We start from the raw sequence: 13,819 nt of genomic DNA, 5'->3' as shown, positions 1-13,819 counted from the left end.
CTCTCTCTGACCCTCCCCCACTTATACTGTCTCTCTCTCTCTCTCTCTCTCTCTCTCTCTCTCTCTCTCAAAATAAATAACTTAAAAAAAAAGTGTCAACCTTCAATCCGATATACATCTTTAGCGTCTGATGCTAAAACGCCTGAATTGTCGCTAAGTGCCTTAATGGGGGTGCCGGGTTAATAACATCACCAGGTAGGGCAGAAAGAAGATGAAGGTGAAGAAAAAGTACCTCTTTATACAATCCCACTGAGGCTCCTACTCTACTATCTTCAGCTGCTCAGGGGGCTAAAACGATGAGGAGCGGAGAGAACGGAAAAGGGTGATTTCACTGCTAGGTACCCAGAGTTGGAGTGAACAAAAAGCAAAGGAGGATCTGAAGAGGACTCTTAAATGACAGAATTAGAATAGACACTACATAACATTAACTCCAATAATCTAGCAATTAAAAGGAGACTTAAAACAGGTTTATTATTTTACTACTTAGCCTGAATGGACAGTGGGCCTTCAAGATTATGTAATCTTACCCTGACAGAAAAATCTAGAGTTAGGATCATTACAATCATGCAAAGGGTTCATTTCACCATCTTCTGTCACACTAGGAAGTCCCACAGAAAGTCACTAATTAATTAACCAAAGCCCAAAAAGGAAAAATTCAGTTAAGTAACCATTTCTGGAATTATCTCCCATAAAATGTAGGCTTTTTTCCCCTCTTTTTCTCTTTGATTTCAAAACTCACTAATGAGACAAATTGAGTAGTTACATACCTATAGATGGAGATTTGAAAGGGTATTTATCAGGAAGATCCACTCTAACTTTCCATACTCCACCTTCATATGGTGCTGAAATACAAGTAAAAATGTTAAACATTGTAACTGTGTGTTTCCACATTAAAAAACAAATCTGAGTAAAGGTGAAACATTAAATCCTAATCTCTTTCGAAAACCTTGTAAATTAATTCCTTCAAGAGTCGGGGACCCCATAATTAGTAGCTATTGTATGTTCAGATTAAAATACTTTTCTTTTAAAAAAAAATTTTTTTTTTTAACGTTTATTCGTTTTTGAGACAGAGAGAGACAGAGCATGAACGGGGGAGGGTCAGAGAGAGGGAGACACAGAATCCGAAACAGGCTCCAGGCTCTGAGCTGTCAGCACCGAGCCCGACGCGGGGCTCGAACTCACGGGCTGTGAGATCATGACCTGAGCCGAAGTCGGCCGCTTAACCGACTGAGCCACCCAGGTGCCCCTAAAATACTTTTCTTTGACAGATCTAGAGTTGGGGGCACTGGGATGGCTCAGTTGGCTAAACGTCTGACTTTGGCTCAGGTCACGATCTCATGGCTCGTGGGTTTGTGGGTTCGAGCCCTGCATCAGGCTCTGTGTTGACAGCTCAGAGTCTGGAGCCTGCTTCCCATTCTGTGTCTCCCTCTCTCTGCCCCTCCCTGGCTCTTGATTGGTCCCTCTCTCTACCAAAAATAAATAAATATTAAAAAATATGTATTTTTTAAAGATCTAGACCTGGAAAATAAGCAAAGACTCATTTCTCCCCTACATTTACCTGATTTTGTAAAGTATTAAGCACTATTCAATTAATTGGTAAATGACAGCCTCCTACTTCAATCTACCCTGTTGACCACCCCTAACCAAACCCAAAAACAGAAATAGAAAAAATACATGAAACTTTCCCCCAAACCATCCACTGAGTAGCCACTCATTAAAAAATAAATAAAAATAAACAAGAGTATTCACAATTCATGTTTAATACTGTCGCATGGAGATAAAAGAGAAAAAGCATATAAAGAGTTATGATAAAAGCAAGACTTCCTCACTGGTTCTACAGTTGCATTAAATTTACTGTTCAAATACTACCCCGCCACCACCTGTCACTGATATTCTCATTACTTATTAAGGAGTAGAGAAAAAAGAAAAAGAAGAGCGCACATCAACATGTGTACTTACTTCCTTGTGGTCCGTAAAACTTCACTACAAATTCATTGAGTCCTCCCAGGATCGTAACCTCATGCTTACTCTCAATGCTAAGGCAGAAGGTAAAGGAAAGTACACAGGCTTTATATTACCTAGAACTAAAGATGATATCCCCAAGATACGCTATGTAAAGTGTTACCAACATTTGATATGAAACTGACAATATAAAATATACATAGTCATTCTGGTCACTTAGAAGGCAATACATACTCTTGTGAAAAGAAAGGGAATGAGCTTTAGATTCAGAAGCTGGAGTTCAAATCCCAGGACCGCCATTTGCTGGTTTTGTGGGCCCATGCAGAATAACATGAACTCACTCTTTGACAACCGGGAAACACCACTTCATAGAATTTCTGTAAGGACTGAATGGGTCAAATATGTACAATGTGTAAGACTGCATTTTGTATATACATAATGTATATGTATATACAATACATAATGTATATTGGATATAATGCATGTACATAATGTATATACATAAATGAAAAACAGGCACTTAGTTTTATTTTTCTCTCCTCTGTGAGCTCTCTTCCCCAACCTACTCCCAGTGACCCTTTAACATAAACTCCATTATTCCCTTTAGTCAAATTCAAATACTCAGCATAGCACTGATTCTCCTAAACTATAAATGCTGTGCTCCTAAAATTATGGATTTACTAATAAGACAAGTCCCCACCCGTTCTCCCCCCCCCCCAACCCCCCCCACCGGCTTGGAGAATAATCAAATAATTAGTGATGCCACCTTGCTAACAAGTACTGTTAAATGCAAAAGACCAGCAAAAAGATTTAAAAAAACAAAAACCAAAATGTTGTCTTTAGTATTTCCTTTCACCTATGCTTTCTCTCCCTTCCAAATCTCTCTGCCCCTTAGACTGGCCTCTGGGTTCCGATGCATGCCAGGGCTCTCCTCACAGGAGCAACACTTCTGTGGTCTCTTCCTCAAAAACTTGCCTGTCCCTGAGACTCTCACCTCTTTAAGGTACTAATATTCACCTATAGGAACCAAACCAACCCGAATCAGAAAAGAGCCACTGGTTCAATATGTACCTGTTTTATGTTTCTGTTTTGTAGTCCAAACAAATAATGACTCAGGAATTTTAGGTGCTGGGCTTTGGAGGGCCCTCAAATCTCACAATGAAATTAAACAACAACTAAACCCCTAACCACCAGTTATGATAAACTGGTCTTATCTTTCTCCGTCAGCAATGCCAATTACATTTTAATTACATGTACTATTATACAAAGGGAAAGAACTGAAAGAAATGTAAAAACATTCTCTTATATAAAGAAATATGGTCTTTTTAAAAGATTTGAAATTACATATTTGGCTTTCTTATTTTGTGGTCCTACGGGCCACGAAACAGAGGGGCTGGGTGTATTTTTGGGAAAGTGCCTTGCTGAAGAGCCTTGAACAATCTCCGCTAAAGACATGTAACAAGACAATTTAGTTTATGCTACTTTGATCTCATTCTTTTCTAAATGAAAACTATTTTAATAACATGCACACCGAAAGGACTCAAATAGCATCCACATTGTAAAATGGGCTTCATTTCTCGCTTGGTCAAATGAGACATTCATGGACGCTTTGGGGTAAATTCTACCTGACTAGTCACCTTCTGACACCTGGCAAAATATTCCAAAGCTAATGCTCATGTAATAAATAAACGTACAACAGGCTTAAATTGTCTTAAAACAAACAAACGAGCCAAAAGAGCACCTTGTGTTGTAAGTTAAACCTAGTTACAATAAACAAAATTAAACACAATAAAGCCCTTGAAGAAAACAGACTTTTTAAAAAATAATCTTGGCGGCTCCTGGGTGGCTCAGTAGGTTAAGCATCTGACTTCAGCTGTGCTGACAGCTCAGAGCCTGGAGTCTGCTTCAGATTCTGTGTCTCCCTCTCTCTCCACCTCTCCCCCACTTGTGCTCTCTCTCAAAAATAAACACTTAAAAATAAAAAAATAATCTTGGGGCAAAAAGGCTTTCCTAAGAATGACACCAAAGCCAGAAACCAGAAAGGAAAAGATTAGCAGATACAAGCACAAACACACGTGTAAAACGTCTGTATTGTAAAAGACAAAAAATAGGTATGTATACATTTTTTTTAAGCAGGCATCAAGCCCGGCATGGAGCCGAACGCAGGGCTTGAACTCATGACCCAGAGATCAAGACCTGAGGGAAAATGAGACTCAACTGACTGAGCCACCCAGGCGCCCCATAAAAGGCAAAATTAAAACAAAGGACAACCTAGGAAGGAAAAAAAACTATAGCATATGACCAAAACATGTGAATTAAAATATATAAGGTTATTACAAAGCAATAAGAAACATGAGAAACACCTTGACAAAGAAAAGGCAAGAACAGCCAAGAAAACTGAATGAGCATAATTAAGCTAAAAAAATTTCAACTCATTAGTTTAAAAATCACACGTTTTCCACTCTTTTCCACTATACACTGATAAAGATAAAAGAGCTGATGAAAACCTCGTGTTCAGTGGAATACAAATTAGTATTCCTGAGGGTAAATTTAACACTATATTCCAAAACTCAAAATGCATTTATCTTTTATTCAAATTTCCCTTTTATGAAGTTATTTTATAAAAAAATAACCAGAAACTGCTGGTGGGAGTGTGACACAGTTTCAACCATCCTGGAAAACCGCTGGCGTGGTAAAGCTCCACACTGCACCCTCCCAATAGTCAGGTATAGCCGTGATCACCAAAACACAGGTTCAAGGATGCTCACAGTGCTACTTACAAATCCAAAAATTAGGTTACGACCCAGAGACTCCCCAATAATAAAAAGGACTTATGGTTGTCACCCAACAGAATACTGCACAGCAATAAAAAATGAATTGCAACATGTTAAGTGCATGAGTCTCCCAGATATGACAGTGACAGAAACCAGATACCAAAGAGTAGACACAATATGATTCCAGCCATACACATTTCAAAGAGACTAAATAAATCAATGGTGTCAGACATCAGGATAGTAGCTACCCTAGTGGAGACTGTGACCACCGGGAAGTGGTTTGAGGGGGATTTCTGGGGTGCTGATTAAACCATTACTGTTTCATTTATCACTGAGTTTCAAAAACGATTTTTCATATATATATATATATATATATATATGCTATTGTCTAACCAAAAGTTTACTGAAAGTAAGACAAAGTATATCTGAAACGTGCAAATATGTTTACTGGAATATGTGAAATTTAAAAACGGAAATTAGGGGCACCTGGGTGGCTCAGATGCTTAGGCGTCCAACTCTCTTATTTCACTAGTGTTTACTGATGCCCTCTCCCCACCCAGAGCTCTTCCAATGTATGTTTCTGCTCAGCTTGGGGTATCCAGTAGTAGTCAACTGAATAAAGTAGTACAGATAAAGATATCCCAGTCATTAAACAAAACCAAATAAATTCACAAGGATAATGAAAGAATAGAGTAAGGCAGAAATTTAAATGAGTTTAACGAAAGAAGTCATAAACTAATTTTTTAAATATAAAAATCTGTAGAAGCAGCATTCCTCATTAGCCAGAACTAACTTGCTATGAGTAGCACTGATTAAAATATTTATTTTTGAGAGAGAGAGGGAGAATGTGGGGGGGGGGGGGAGCGAAGAGAGAGGGAGACTCAGAATCAGAAGCAGGCTCCAGGCTCTAACCTGTCAGCACAGAGCCCGACGAGGGGCTGGAACCTACAAATCGTGTGATCATGACCTGAGCCAAAGTTGGACGCTCAACCGACTGAGCCACTCAGGTGCCCTGACAGCAATTACTCTTAATCAGTTAAAATTCTGTTATCCACATGGATGGCTCTTCTAGAAAACTGAGATCATTTCTATCCTTTACATGGCTGCAATAAATCTGGGTTTCTTCCATTTTGTGACCTGTTGGAGAGTTAGCCCATGCTTTTATCTACTCTCCAAAGAGTCATGTTAAAATGAGATTAGAAATCAATGCTCCGGGGACGCCTGAGTGGCTCACTTGGTTGAGCACCCAACTTCAGCTCAGGTCATGATGTCACGATTGGGGAGTTCAAGCCCTGTGTTGGGCTCCTCTGTTGTCAGCATATAGCCCGCTTCGGATCCTCTGCACCCTTCTCTCTCTGTCCCTTCCCTGCCTGTGCGCTCTCTCTCTCTCTCAAAAATTAAAAATAAACATTAAAAAAATTTTTTTTTTAGGAAATCAATGCTCCAAACCTCCCCTTTCCCACAATCCCTGGTATGGTCTTCCACGTCAGATATACTGGCTCTGTCTGTCTTTAGTTACACATTATTAGTGAATTAGAGTTCTTAGAGTCCATTTCATATGAAAAGCTCAAGTAAGCTGAATGAAACCTTTAAAACTCCTACCAAGTTGGTAAAACGAAGAAGCTGTGCTAAATTTATGCTGCCTTGGAATGGTACAGACAACTAAATCAGATGGAAAAAAAGAATTTAAGTTTAGTTGAAAGAAAAACACTGCATTAAAAATAAGCCATTTCATCACCATGAATGACTGACTTGCCCACAAAAAATATAAAATTACTTGACTGCTGTTACCATGTGCGTTTATGGTAGAGGCCGCGAGTTTCTTTCTCCTCTCTGCTGCAAAGTCAAGGGCAAGGAAGGCAAATGAGAAGGCAGGTTACAATGACAAAAATAATGATCTATTTCTGATCAGGCTAGCAGACTGGCAGGAGCTCACTGGAAGGTTTCTTCATTACTTTCTCAGTTTCAAAGCTTAAAAGCAGAAAATAACCTTCAGATACTGTTCTGGTAAAAATATGTTAAACAAACGCATAAAGCCACATTTTACTCACCTCTGATCTAAGCTGTTCGCAAAATACTGCGTTTTACTTACTTAGCATTTCACTATTAAGTACTATCAGCATTTTTGGTAGAATAATGATTAACATTCCCAGGAACCCAAGTTCATTTCACTTTTAAAATGCCAGCCACCCACCCCCTTATTTCCCCTGAATGGCATTATGATTACACAATCTAATATTTAAAGGTTAATGCCAAACTGTCAAGAGATAACTGACATTCTTGGCAAAACGTGTCTATCGGGATTTTAGAAATGATTTTTATATAGTTCTGGAATTTTCCAGAAAGAGAGCCAAGGGCTAAAAGCCTGTGCCACAGGATTGACCTTAACAGGTCAAAGACCTAGGAATCAGACAGCATTGTTTCCTAAGTTTACTGATAATGAGCTTATAAAATAAATGAGGGTGGCCTCCCTGAGCTGTGTCCATGGAAGTAAGGGACTGGGGTGAAGAATGTGCTTCTGTACAGAAAGTAGAAGCAATCTGTGTGGCTTTCTCTATGTATGTTCAGACCAGTCTATTTCCAACCCTCCTTGAGATTAATCACATTCTGAAAGTTGAAGAAACTTGCCAACCTTTATTTACTACCTGGTATTCTTAAGAAAAACACAGCATGTCTTGTGAACCCATTAATGTGCAAAATATCACAAAAATAATATTGGGTTATGTTTATAGAGAATCCTTCTCCTTTAGGGATGTACACTGAAATATTTACTAAGCTATATGATGTCTAGAATTTGCCTTAAAATAACCCAGTATGGGCAGAGTTAGGAAAGGGGTACAGAAGAAATGGCGGAAGCCTTGAGGTAGGAATTACTGAATGTGAATGATGGGTGCCTGGAGGGGGGAGCAGTCACCACATTGTTCTTTTATGTTTGAAATTTTCCATAAGAAAAGTTCTAACAGTGTAGAAGAACTTAGCTGCTGTAGCTGTTTCTCAAAAGCTTATGAAGGGGGGGCGGGGCACCTGGGTGGCTCAATCGTTATGCATCTGATTTTTCTTTCAGCTCAGCACACGATCTCACAGTTCATGGGCTTGAGCCCCACGTCAGGCTCTGTGCCGGCAGTGCAGAGCCTGCTTGCGATTCTCTGTCTCCCCAGCTCTCTGCCTCTCCCCTTCTCGTGTGCACTCTCTCCCCCCGTCAAAATAAACAAACATTTAAAGGGGGGGGGGGGAAGGAAGCTTATGAAACAATCCAACATTTTTTCCTGAGGTCCAGTACTTAGTCTGAGGAAGAAAAAGGCAGCAAATGATCCAGTACGTAAAAGAACAAAGACTTCTTATTGAAAGAGAAGAATACTCTGCCAAGGTAGCAACTCAACAAGTGACATTCTAGATGAATGAAATTCAAAAGGATGTCTAAGAAAAATTCAACCACTCAGAAGGAATATGAGCATAGCTTTTGCATACCTATGACAAATAGCCTCTGGGCAATAATTACTTATACCTTAAACAAAGGTACATCTGTAAAGAAAAATGGTCATGTACAACAGCAGAGGCTCCTGAGTGAGATGAAAGTTTAAATTAAAAAAAAAAAAAAAAGGCTTTTAAAGGTTTGTATTCTTTTTATTAGGAGAGGGGAGGACTTTTACAGAAAAGAGAAATAATGAAAACAGCAGAAATAAAAGCTATCAAGAAAATAAGCATGGGGAAAAGGATGAAAGGCAGTAATAGGGAAGGAAAAAGCCTTCTGCCAGTGATGAAATAAAATATAAAGAATAAGGGCATATTTTTATCATTTATCTCAATCTGGGAGACAATAATACAATGTCAAGAGCAATCAACAAAACAATATGCAGGTGTCATATTTCCTAAACTCAGACGATTTTATTCCCTGTATCACCCTCCAAAATATTTTAAGCTTTCCACATGAAGTGACAGGAATCTATTGTGCTGAGCTATGGAGAATATACTGTTAGCATCTATTAAATCCACAAAAGATCACAGGCTTTATTTCTGTTAAAAAGTTGGTTTACTAAATATTCTACACCCAAGAGCCATAAGGCAAACACAAACCACTCTTGGACGAACCTGCTTAAAATTTAGCAAGGGAACAGGAGATCTGTACGTTAAAGAGTAAAGGTAAAAAAGGGTTGCACCAAGTGCTACTAGGGTCTACAGAAATAGATTTCTTCTAGTTTGCAGGTATAGACAGTGATGGATTTACACAGGGCTTAAGAACAGTATGGGATTTAGATGTGCAGAGGTGGGAGAGGCATTTAAAACAAAACCAGAAGGGGCGCCTGGGTGGCGCAGTCGGTTAAGCGTCCGACTTCAGCCAGGTCACGATCTCGCGGTCCGTGAGTTCGAGCCCCGCGTCAGGCTCTGGGCCGATGGCTCGGAGCCTGGAGCCTGTTTCCGATTCTGTGTCTCCCTCTCTCTCTGCCCCTCCCCTGTTCATGCTCTGTCTCTCTCTGTCCCAAAAATAAATTAAAAAACGTTGAAAAAAAAAAATTAAAAAAAAATAAAAAAATAAAAATAAAAAAAAATAAATAAATAAAACAAAACCAGAAAAGCACAGGATATGTCCACAGAATGGGGACCACTACATTTTTATTGTGATGAGTAGACCACGGGCAGTATAAGAAAGTAAGCCAAGACCAGATTATCAAATGGCCCCAAAGTATGGATTTTATACGGTGAACAGAGACAGTTTGTATTCCTAGGCACAGTGAACGCAACTGTGCTTTACACAAAGCTACCTGAGCTGTGGTGTGGACTGGCTGAAGGGGTGACAGACAGTTAAAGCAAAAGAGCAGAAAAGAAACATTCAAGGCCTCAACTAAGGTAACAGCCATGGGAATGATGGGAGGGATTAGAGAGACTTCTCAGGCTTTGCAACTGACTAGACACAGCATAGCTGATAGAAAGCAGCCCCAGTGCTGCTAGAGTATCTCATTTTCGTGGGAGCCCAAAAAAACCAGATTTCTAAGTCAATCTCATTTCTAAATGTAAACAGAGCACATGTGCTCCAATGTCTCTCAGTGAAGCTTTCTGGGATCATTCTACTTACAACCACAGGCTGCTACATTCCCAGCAACTAATTAATATACTATGTATTTTACTTTATTTAGCTCTGGTCTCCTACTACACAATGCAAACTTCGTAAGGACAAGGATTCTCTGGTTTGTTCACCGCTGCATTCTTAGAGCCTAGAAGAGTGCCTGGCACATAGTAGGGACTCAATCAATACTATATAAAATGAACATATGAAGTTGCAAGACAGGCATGACCTGAAACTGCCAATCTGAGGTCTGACTATAGTTTTAGCCTTGTCGGACAGCAGAGGTGATACTATTAATGGCAAGGTGGAACACAGGACAGAAGGGACAAATTTTTTATGGAAGATGTTAAGTTCGGTTTTGCACACACAAAATTTGAAGTATAAATGGATAAACCAAGCAACGATATACTATAAGCAGATGAACACTCGTGATTTAAAAAGTCACCTTGGGGTCCCTGGGTGGCTCAGTCGGTTAAGCTTCCGACTTCCGACTTCGGCTCAGGTCATGATCTCACAGTTTGAGTTCGAGCCTCACATCGGGCTCTGTGCTGATAGCTTGGGGCTCATGCTCATGCTCTGTCTCTCAAAAATAAGTAAACAGTGAAAAAAAATTTTTTTAAGGAGTTATCTTGTAAATCACTTAACTCTCAGCTTATTTCCCAATCTTTAAAAAAAGGGGGGGGGGGCAGTGGGTGACTGAGGAGGGATTTCTACCTCATTCACGGGATTGTTGAAGATGAAATGAAATAAAATACCTACAAAGAAAGGTACCTGGCCCAGTATCTGACACAACAAGAATTCAAATTTTGGGGTGGGGGTGGGGGAGGAGGGGCAGAGAGAGAGAGAGAACCTCAATACAGGGCTCGATCCCAGGACCCTGGGATCATGACCAGAGCTGATATCAAGAGTCGTACGTTCAACGGACTGAGCCACTCAGGCACCTCAGGAATTCAATTTTTTTTAATGTAAAAAATACACAAAACTGACTAGAGATTAGTTTCCACAGAACTAAAGTTTACTTAAGCAAAATCTTTTTTAATATCTAAAAAATTAAGTTTTCTTCTACATTCTTGAGAATACTAAAACAAAACAAACATCTTTTCTTGATGTTTTCATTATGAATAATGGTTGCTATATGGCACCACAAAATACAATGATGTCATCTGGAACTAACAAGGCATACGCTTATTTTGTGAAATAGAAACTTCCCATACTGTTATGGAGGCATTGGCAGGTTCTTTTCCTAAGTTTTTTTGTTTAAGTAATCTCTACCCCCAACATGGGGCTCAAACTCACAACCCCAAGATCAAGAGCCACATACTCTTCTCATGGAGCCAGCTAGGCATCCCCCTTGGTTTGTTTTTAGCTATGTTTGAGAGCTGTTAGTGGGCTACCGTCCTTTAAAATGTTATCTATGGTGGTTATCAAAAAATCAGATAACCAAAGTTTATGAACTTTTAATTTTTATTTATTTTTTTTAAGTAGGCATGGAAGCCAATGCGGGGCTTAAACTCATGACCCTGAGGATCAAGACCTGAGCTCAGATCAACAGTCAGATGCTTAACCTACTGATCCATCCAGGTCCCCCCATAAAATTTAATTAAGAAAAAAAAATTCTAAAAAAGACATTCTCCAATAAATAAAATACACTTAAAAATTTTTTTGACGTTTATTCATTTTTGAAAGACAGAGAGAGACAGAGCACAAGCAGGGGTGGGTCGGAGAGAAAGGGGGACACGGAACCTGAAGCAGGATCCAGGCTCCGAGCCATCAGCACCAGAGCCCAACGCGGGGCTCGAACTCATGAACTGCGAGATCACGACCTGAGCCGAAGTCAGACGCTCAGCCGACTGAGCCACCCAGGTGCCCCAATATACTTTTCCAGTTGTTTGTTTGCAGGTTTACAACTAAATTAGTTGACTTTAACTGCCAGAAACTTAAGTGATCGAGTGATCACTTATTTAAAAACAGTCTTTTCAAAATAAGTATGTATTCTCCAGAAGCTTGTAAAGCAAAAAACTTTGACAACTTACTGGGATATACTGAATAAAGATACTTTATCTAAGGGGTAAAAGGTAGCATGTACTATTTTTTTAGGTAGCATGTGTTTCAAAAATTTTACATAGTCAAAAATTTCAATGGGTAATAACAAGGTTAAACAGCAAGCATGTTCATTACCACCCAGCAGACTATAAATCACACTAGCCTTAGAAGAGATTTTTTTCCCTCAAGTGTTATGCTTTCATTTAAAGCTTCCATGTCAGAAACCAAAGTAAACACTGGCAAGATCTAAGTAAATGTTATTTTTTTTAATGGGAAAATCATCATAACTTAGCTTTTCCTGGATGCATTATTCGGCTTCCAGAGTTCCAAATAATAAAGTAAAAGATTCCAAAGAAAAATTAAGAGGCATAAGTCACAGAAAATAATTCTTTCAAATAGATTTTAGAAAAGGGAAATATATCAGAAAGACATACAGGAAATCTAAGCCCCACTCCACCCCCCACAAAAAGGTTTTATAAAGCAGACCTATAGGGGCACCTGGGTGGCTCAGTCGGTTAAGCGACCGACTTCACCTCAGGTCATGATCTAGCGGTTCGTGAGCTCAAGCCCCGCATTGGGCTCTGGGCTGACAGCTCAGAGCCTGGAGCCCATTTTGGATTCTGTATGTGTGTGTGTCTCTCTCTGACACCCCCTCACCCCCTGTTCACACTCTCTCTTTCCTTCAAAAATAAACATTAAAAAATAAAGCAGACCTATAAAGCCCAATAGAAAAGCAAAGGAAAATATGGAAAAATGATGCCATCCTGAGACCAAAAAAACCCCAGTCAAAACAAGTAAAATGGGGGCACCTCGGTGGCTCAGTCGGTTAAAGTGTCCAACTTTGGCTCAGGTCAGACCTGAGCTCATGGTTAGTGAGTTTGGGCCCCACATTGGGCTCTGCGCTGACAGCATGAGAGTCTGCTTGGGATTCTCTCCACACACACACCCCCACTGCGCCCCTACCCAACTTGTGCTCTCTCTCTCTGAAAATACATAAACCTAAAAGAAAACAAAAAACAGAAATAAAATATATACTTTCTAAGAAGCTCAAATTCCAGTTAAGCACTTCAAAATATTTAGAAGATTATTAATAAAATATAAATAGCTCTTTAAAAAACTCTACTGCTTTGCTATTTTATGGCAACTGTTCATTTTGTTTACTTTCAAAATAAAAGGTTATCAATAAAATATAAATAGCTCTTTAATAAACTTCACTGTTTTGCTATTCTGGCAACTGTGTATTTTGTTTACTTTTAATTAAAAATGTAGAAATCATATACATAAATTAACAATATATTAACTAAATAGTATATTAGTCTTAAATAAATCATAAGATTAATCAAAAGCTTAATTTTCATGATTTGTTATAGCTTGATTCAAAGATAAAATACACAATATGTTAAAAATAAATCATCTTCCCAGAGAATTGCTTATTATCTTAAGCATGATAAGGATATTATGGCTCTTAAGAAAATGTCCCTATTTTTAAGAGGGACCAACTGATTTATGTAGTTGTTAATGACAACAATGTCTGGGATTTGCCCTAAAATATTTCAGACAGAAGAAAATGAGAAGTGTGAGAAAGTCCTGATAACTGCAAAGTTTTAAGTGACAGAGACTCAGTGAACTCATCTTTCATTTTGTGCACACTTGAAAAATTTCATAATAAAACAAAATTATTTACTTTAATTTCCAATACCTACCATTTCTTCTTCTTCCTTTTTTAAATCAGAAGATTGTATACATTTAGCTACACTCTACTTCTCTGGAAGGTTGACATGCACTGTGAGGGAACTAGTCAAACATCCATATATTTAGAACAGAGCTTTGAACTGTGGAGAAAAAATGAGGACTTAAAAGATTCTCGAGACAGAAGACACCCCAGAGACATCAAGGTCACAATGAAAATCCTTAAAAACTTTTCCAGAAAAATGGTTTAAAAAACGATTTTCGGAAAAATTTTAGGAGTAGGACACAT

General features: G+C 38.9%; 1 protein-coding gene across 12 annotated transcripts in view; it reads right to left on the bottom strand.

Annotated features, from left to right (window-relative positions):
- UBE2H (ubiquitin conjugating enzyme E2 H) overlaps nucleotides 1–13,819 on the bottom strand; it is a 103,846-nt gene that overhangs the window by 44,722 nt on the left and 45,305 nt on the right. For 5 of the 12 annotated variants that reach the window (XM_058724298.1, XM_058724294.1, XM_058724295.1 and 2 more), the window contains 2 exons: nucleotides 1,960–2,036; nucleotides 768–842 (listed from right to left, as the gene is read on the bottom strand). In XM_058724298.1, the coding sequence (XP_058580281.1) occupies nucleotides 768–842; nucleotides 1,960–2,036 (152 nt within the window). Of the gene's footprint in view, nucleotides 1–232; nucleotides 377–767; nucleotides 843–1,959; nucleotides 2,037–6,527; nucleotides 6,573–12,650; nucleotides 12,841–13,544; nucleotides 13,785–13,819 lie in introns of those variants that run through there. The other 7 variants (XM_058724296.1, XM_058724290.1, XM_058724300.1 and 4 more) reach the window with 6 other exon arrangements.

Source organism: Neofelis nebulosa, chromosome 4, assembly GCF_028018385.1.
Source record: "Neofelis nebulosa isolate mNeoNeb1 chromosome 4, mNeoNeb1.pri, whole genome shotgun sequence".
NCBI classification, from domain to species: domain Eukaryota; kingdom Metazoa; phylum Chordata; class Mammalia; order Carnivora; family Felidae; genus Neofelis; species Neofelis nebulosa.
The sequence above is the reverse complement of the archived record's forward strand: the minus strand, read 5'-3'. Positions and strand labels throughout refer to the sequence as shown.